The sequence below is a fragment of the Cibotium barometz genome, chromosome 33 (assembly GCF_041138505.1).
Source record: "Cibotium barometz isolate CiBa-2024 chromosome 33, ASM4113850v1, whole genome shotgun sequence".
In the NCBI taxonomy this organism is placed as follows: domain Eukaryota; kingdom Viridiplantae; phylum Streptophyta; class Polypodiopsida; order Cyatheales; family Cibotiaceae; genus Cibotium; species Cibotium barometz.
Window position 1 is genome coordinate 16,041,103 of NC_141078.1, and position 7,792 is coordinate 16,048,894.

At 42.1% G+C, this 7,792-nt stretch overlaps 1 protein-coding gene across 1 annotated transcript; it reads right to left on the reverse strand.

Annotated features, from left to right (window-relative positions):
• Positions 1-501: 501 nt before the first annotated feature.
• LOC147619348 (protein neprosin-like) lies at positions 502-4,354 on the reverse strand. The gene is made up of 7 exons (XM_086772976.1): positions 3,455-4,354; positions 3,241-3,327; positions 2,822-3,088; positions 1,855-2,019; positions 1,724-1,777; positions 1,486-1,632; positions 502-1,395 (listed from the first exon to the last, which is right to left on the reverse strand). The coding sequence occupies exons 1-7, from the start codon at positions 3,641-3,643 to the stop codon at positions 1,018-1,020; spliced, it is 1,287 nt and encodes a 428-aa protein (XP_086629102.1). The 5' UTR covers positions 3,644-4,354; the 3' UTR covers positions 502-1,017.
• Positions 4,355-7,792: the final 3,438 nt, after the last annotated feature.

The following is a 7,792-nucleotide window of genomic DNA, read 5'->3' on the forward strand; positions in this document are numbered from 1 at the left end:
GCATTGGACTGCATCGATTTCTACCCCCAAGCTTGGCCAAAGCTAAATCTCCGACTCTTGTAACCTGTATTGTCTTTTTTCAGTAATGAAAATGCCTTTTATTGAAAAAAAAAATTCAGTCAATTTTTATCATATCCAAATATGGGAGAGGAGAGGGGTTAATGATTATTGAGATATGTAATTGCTATGTCTGTAATCAGTGGATCCCAGTGCTGTATCACAGCCAGTTATTGTAATTTGGTCTCTCTTAATTAATTCTTGCGCTTGTTGGTTTAAAAATATATATATATATATATATATATGGGAGGGAAAAAAACAGCTCAAATTCCAATTTCAAAAATGAAATAACTCGTAAAGGAAAATGCTCATAATTATGAAGAAAAGTTTTGGCTGCTTCCAAGGTTCATTTATATGACTTTTATCTAGATCAATTATTTGTTTTAAAGGTAAGGGAAAATAGCTGAAATTCGTCCCAAAAGATAAACATAAATTGCAAAGGAAAAACCTGGAAAGATAATTAATTAGATTTAATTAGGAATTAAGCCTGAATAACAATCAAATCCACAAAGCAGTAGGACAAGGGTTACACCAACCAGTAACCACAAAAGAGAAGGCTTTAGAAAAACAGTGGGCTCCAAAAACCCACTCAAAGTAGAGCTTTTATAATAGTACCACCCCAGCACGTACCTCATGCACAGTAGCCCCATTAAGGATGTGCATTAAGGTTAGCTTCTGCTAGCCCCATTAAGGATGTAGCTTTTTTGTTTTTTTCTTGCTTTTCCGCTATCAATCCACCACCCACTTCCACTGACATTTCACAGAGCCTTACTGAAAACCCTTTGCTTTTAAAGGGTCGGACCATATAATGGTAGGCATTAGAGTGTGTATGTTTTTTGTGCATGCATGATGCAAGAAGCTTTTACTATCTTTCTACCTGCCATAGCTGCTGCACACAAGAAAAAAGCAAATGGAGGCAAACAAAAGAAAACAAGGGGGCACTGCTTCCTAGCTTTTTTCCTACGGGCACCCATCGTTCCAGCCAGGTCCTCCATAGTAGAAGTAGTAGCCCCATCCCCCATTGTAGCCATCTTCAACATCATAGCAGGCCGAGTTCTCTGAGAAAGTGTTGAGATTCCCAGGCGCCTGGAGGTTGTTGCTGGCGTCGACAACTTGCAAGTTGGAGAAATAGGAGGCCCTGCCAAAGCCGTCTGATGGGAAATGGCCGCTGCCCATCTGAGTGGATGTGTGGTGGCCATCTGGCTCGGAGTTCACCACCTCTCCTCCCCACTCCACCATTGTTGCTGAGTCTGCTAAGTTTGTAAACAGAGCAGATGGCCAGTAGCCCAACACACAGTTCTGCCCAAATGACATCCACCAATTGCCTGCTCTAGGATCCTGATACATCAGAGTCTCCAAATCAGCCAAATGTGTCCATGTTTAAGCTGTCTTAATTGAGACACCATAGGTTACTTTACTTATCATTACCTTCCAGATGAGGATGTCTATGTCAAATTGTCTGTCGTCGTAGGCTGAAACAGGCGAAATGGTGGCACCCAAGGCAATCTGATCACTGACTTGCACAAATCCTGAGCAAAGTAAGTTGTAGCACCCGGTCGCTTGGTATGCATCACTCTGAGAAAGAAAGAAGTATTAGCCATAAAGCTTGGGTTAGAGAAAGGATAAGAGAGCATACATATAGAGAGCTGCTACCGAGTTAAATTACCGTCCAATACGTGAACAACCGTGTGTTGTTATCCCCATAGAGGTCAGGGCTCACCTGTGATTTAAGCCAATCTTTAGTCTACAGAAGCTATGCTTAAGCAAAAAAAAAAGGATTAGAAGAGGTTAACTCACCTGCCAACCAGCTTCTATGCTGTTGAGGTCACCTTCAAATGACCCAGCCAAAACCCAAAGTTGAGAAAGGCTGAATTCATTTGGCACATCTATAGAGGGCCCCCACACATTAATGATAGCCTTGGCACCATAATAGTTATCTCCTTCAACATAAGCTATGGCATGCTGCAAAATAACACAAAAAGATTCTGAGCAAAGTTAATCTGCATTTGAGACAGGGCCCACCCCAACCACCCACATGGTGCATGGGGGGGAAATTTCAACATGTTGTCACCACCAAGGCCACAGCCTGCAGTCCACAGATGACCACCAAGGCGGCCACTAGACGACTGCCCAGGTGGCAGACTGCACTCTGGGTATAATTAGCTATCATTTTATGGAGCTTAGCTTGGCTCCCTAATGGAAAAGAGGGTCTAACTGGTACTCTTTCCTTGCTACTTACATGTTAGTGAAGGATCTTGGGCAAGCAATTAGAAGACTTTAAGCTTAAACTTTGTGAGCAACTAAGAAGGTTCAACTCCCCACACCTTCGATCTTTGATTAATTAAGAGGGTTCAACTACCCACACCTTTGATTTTTAATTAAGTGCTACCTAATGAGCAAATTAGTAGGTCTAACTTGCTATCCATTTACCTTACCTGCTGTCCATTAAGGCCTTATTAGAGCTCCCTAGTGAGCAAATTAGACGGTCAAAACATTTACCTTACCTACTGTCCATTAAGGCCTTATTAGAGCTCCCTAGTGTCCATTAAGGCCTTATTAAAGCTCCCTAGTGAGCAAATTAGACGGTCAAAACATATGTAACCAAGTAACTTTGCTCCAGAGTAGTGGATGGCAATGAAGGTTGTAGAGGGTCTAACCCAGTGCACCCAATAGGTTTGCTCCAAAACTATGAAAAGGTTAGAGGTTCTAATCTTGTATCTGCTACTAAATTAGTGAGTATGAATGGAAAATTAGAGAGTCTAACCTGATGACCATTCTCATTAAAAGTATTGCGAAGGTGAGGTGATTTAGGAGGGGGCTGAAAGGGCTTGTGGTTCTTCTTTCCGTAGTGCATCATCTTCTTTGCACGCAACAAGTCATCTTCTGTTGTCCTTCTAATGGGGACTGTGCCATTTGGGCACCTCTCTACTTGGTGCCAGAGCTGTGGTTTGAACTCGGTAAAATCTCCATTCTCATCAACCTCTGCTACTTCTTTTCTCCTCAGACCTTCAGGTAGTGGGGGAGGCTCCATCTTTTTCATTTTAAGAAAAAAAAACAAACAAAAAGATTAGTAGCCTTTATAAAACCCGTTTACTATTTGGCATAATCTGAGTTTCAATTAGCACTAATTGTGAGTTTACCCGCCACAAAATCCATTTGCGGATTTATGGCTCCAAAACCGACCTGAATTTTGTGATTTTGAAGCTTCGGGTGGTCAAATGCAGGTTGCTGAGAAAGCAAAACACAGTCAATTGTGTCTCCATCTGGGCTCTGCAGGGTAGAGTAGGGCCTTAAATACAAATTTAATCACTTTTACGAGCTAAAACTTACCCCCCCCCCTTCCAAATTTAAAAAAAAGGGCTGAAGAGAAAAGCCAAATGTGGGTGCCAAGCAATACCTGAATACTTGTAATTGCAGGCTTGTTCAGACGTCTGAGGTGGTCTCTGGTTCTGGAGAGCTTTTTGCTGCTGTAAAACCTTGAAGAAGACACTGGCAAACTGTAGAAGCTTGTAAGCATGAGAGCTAAGAGGAGACAACTCCATAGGTGGCCAGCTCCATTGCAATATTTGGTCATAACTTCAACCATTATGGCCCCCAATTTGGACGCCCCTCCAGTCCACAAGGGGAAGAGTTACCGCTAGACTGGCGTTACAAGCCCCATTTCTTTAGTGGTCTTTTGGAGAAGCCACTCTCTGCAATGCTTGCAAGCGTTTAGAGGGCAGCAACGCATGGAGTACTCATTTTGGTGTGGCCATTAGAGTTCAAGAGGGGCTTCTAAGCTTGCGTTTTTTGGATGTAGGAAGTGAAGAGTTTTGGCACCACAAGGGACCACTTCTTAGCATGAAGCGGGCTTAGTTTGAGCGGAGAGGCAACCGTCCAAGAGTCACGATTCACTTGGCCTCCTCCTTCACTCGGACCTGTGTGTGTGTGTGTGTGTGTGTGTGTGTGTACGAAACTAGCTTGCTTTCTGCGTGATGGAATTGAAGACGGTAAAGCAAAGAGAATTTTGGCATTCCCTTTCAGAAGCCCATGTAGACTTTTGTTTGCTGAAACTTAGTGGCTGTGGCTGAAACAAATGGGGGGGAGGGGGACTTCTAGAAAGGGGGACTTAAGCAGCTCACGGGTATGTTCATGTGGGTAGAGCCCACATGGGAAAATTGAGACAAGGAACCATCAAAGCTAGATGTTTGGAGAGAGATGGAGAGAGACAGCATTGGCCTCTTGACAAGCAGAAATGTGCCTTTGATTGCTTTCATTTTCCTGCAAGCAAAGATGGGAGGGACTGCACACACACACAGAGAGAGAGAGAGAGAGAGAGAGAAGATTGCCTTTGCTGTCTGAAAGGGAAGAGTTGTTAGAGAGAGAGTGTGGGACAAAGGCTGATGATGGTGGATGCGGGTGAAGTTCAAAGTGCAAAAAGCAAGCAGGAAGCAGGTAGAGCACATGGCACAGGCATCTCATTCAAGTTCTCAGCACAAGAGAGGGGGAGGGGAAGACAGAGAGAGAGAGAGAGAGAGAGGAGAGGGGGGTGGGGGAAGAGAGAGAGAGAGAGAGAGAGAGAGAGAGAGAGAGAGAGTCTAGACTCTAGAGAGAGAGAGAGAGAGAGAGGAGGGGGGGGGGGCGCTCCAGCCTCTTTGCAGAGGAATCAGTGGAAAAGCAGCTCACATTCCAGTACCTAGGATATGGTGCTTTGGTGGCTTGCGCAATTTTTTAAAAGCCCATCTGCTACTTGCTTTCTTAAACATTGCACTGCAGTTAGATTTTGCCTCCTTGTTTTGAGAAAACACACATGCTAAAAGACAACCAGCTTGCGTCCCCCTTAGCTCACTCTCTCACTACAGTGACTACACTCGTACACGCTCCTCTGCAGCAGGACCCAAAAAGAACCATGAAAAAAAAATGCACCAAAATTGGGAGAGAACCAAGTCAGAAAAGGTCGACATAAAGCAAACAAAGAAGAAAGAGAGAGGCTAGAGCCATCAACCCAGAGAGAGAGAGAGGGAGGGAGAAAAAAAATGGGGGGAGAGAGGAGAGAGGAGAGGGGCAGTATTACAAATTAAAAAAAAATTCTAACCAGTGAAAAAAAAAAGGACAACCTTCAACCCAACCAGTTTTTTTTAATTCGTAGATTAATCAGTTTTATAAGTAAAACCTCAAAAAGTTGAATCTTTAAATTCAAGGTTAAGCAAAATTACAACCGGTTTTTCTCAATTTGAACCGTGAAAATTACACTGAAGGACCATTGGAGAGGAGGGTTTGCTCAAAAGAGAAAATATTATTATTATCTTTTTAAAAATTTGGCAACTAATCTACTATTTTTATTACAACTCAGATATGTTATGTTGGTTACAAAACCCACACACCCAAAACAGGCACCCACCATAAGGCAAATTGGCGCCTCCATTGTAGGTCGGTGGTGGATTGTGTTATTCCTCCAGGTTATGGGTTCAAAAAAAAAACTAATCAATCAATATCAATATATATAGAGGAGGGGAAAAGAGAATTATAAGCTAAGCCCAACAAAAGGGATCGACCCTCCAAACAGAGAGAGAATTAATACCAGCTAACATAGAAGAGAAAGAATGAGAGGTCTCAATCTAAGCCTAGCACTATGGAAATTATTAAAACAACTTGGATTCATTCCCTCTAAAAAGAGAGAAATAACAAATCTCTACTAGCATGGAAGAGAAAGAATCACTCTGAGCTAAACAATAACAAGAGAGAGAAAGAGGGACGAAGGAGGGGTGGGGAGAGAGAGTACCACTCCAAGCCTAACAATAACAAGAGGGAGAATAAGAAGAAGTAAAGAAGGGATACACGGGAGAAGAAGGGGGGAATGGTCAGGTCGACGAGGATTCTTTTAATGTCATAGCCAAGCGAGCTCACCACATCTGATCCATATGATATCACCGAAGGAAAGAAACTTGATCCTAGGAACAGGGGAGAAGAAGGGGGGAATGGTCGGGTCGACGAGGATTCTTTTAATGTCATAGCCAAGCGAGCTCACCACATCTGATCCATATGATATCACCGAAGGAAAGAAACTTGATCCTAGGATCTCTTGCTTAAAAGCCATGCAAAAACAAACCACTACGCCAACAAGCATGTGAGTATGTATACATGCATGCACCTGCATGTGCACACACAAGAGTTGTTCACGCAAGTGGGCCACTGTGGTGGCCCCAATCCCATGGCCACCACCAGTTGGCCGAAGCATTCAGCTAGGGCAAGCACATACCGGTTTGGCCCACGAACATGTATTTACTACAAAACCATCTGGGAAACTCCTGGAAACAACCACACCACTTTCAACTTTTGAAAATCAGGTCGTACATACCACTTTGTCTCTTGCAAAACTACTTCACACATTCGATGGCATCTTGTCAATTGGTCACAGGCCTGAGAACATCATTTTCTTGAAATTTCACATGTGGCTCTATTATTTAAACACCACACACAAGATTCCAAATTCTACAAGGACTCAAGGTAAAGGACACAATTGCCATCAAGCCCCTCTTTTTCATGACACTAATCCCCCCCCCTTCTTTTTTTCACAACCATTAAATAATGACTTTTCTTACCAATATTTTGTGTTTGCAATTGAAAAAAAACATGACGTCGAGGTAATTCATTGGCAAATAATATGATGGTATTTTCACTTGATGCATTATACAATATAAGAAGACAAACTCAAATAGGATGGAACTAATTCAATTTTATAGTGTATATGGTGTTCCATATTATCAAAGCTTTGCTTCCTTTTTCTATCATAGAAATTTGGGCAGCAATGGGCCGTTCAACATGTCAACCATTGTAGCCATTAAGAAATGGACACGCAATGTTACACTTGGGACTTCAAACCTTTAACCAACCAAGCAACACTACGAAGACTCAAGGACTCGCAATCCTTAAATGGCCTCGAACCTTTAACCAACTAGGCAACACTACGAAGACTCATCACCCTAATAAGAAGGGTAGAAAGAGAGAGAACAAAGCTTACACAAATTTATCAAAACAAAACTTGGGGGAAGAATTAGAAAATCACCCCCCTTTTTACTAACAAAGGAAAGCATTAATCTTGCCTTCACCCTAACAAAAACATGCACAATGCATCCCATTTAGAACAACCTAGCAAAGAAAGAGAAACGTTTTAATTTTTTAAATGTATCTCAATGAACTCATGTGAGTGCATAAATTTATCTTCCAGCTTTTTCCTCTTGCTGTTTAGCTTTTTCTCCAAAATTTCAAGTGGACTCGACTTTCCATAGCACGAAGATTAAGATGGTGAGCACATCCCAAGATTTCAAAAGGTTCCTTGATTTGTTTTACAATTTGAGGAGCACAGCAAGGCAAGGGTTTCAAATTTTGAAAATATGAGAGAGAGAGAGAGAGAGAGAGAGAGAGAGAGAGAGCCTAGAGGGGGGCTCTCCTTTCTTTGTACAAAAGGGGTTCAGTGTGGAAAAGACTAGGTACCCCTTTCCTCTTGTTGTCTCACCCCCCCCCCATCTTCAACCATCACCCTTGACAATAATTAGTACTTTTTTTCCCACTCCCTCTTTTTACCCTTCTCCCATGCAGCTTTTCAAATAAACAAATATATGCTTTTTAAAAAATTTATAAATGATCTCTTCCTCTTCTTCCTTCTAGATTCTCTCTTTATCTCTAAATGCACTTCTTTGTATGGCTTCTTCTTCCAAGCTTTTTTTAATACGAAATTTGTAACATAACACCTTTT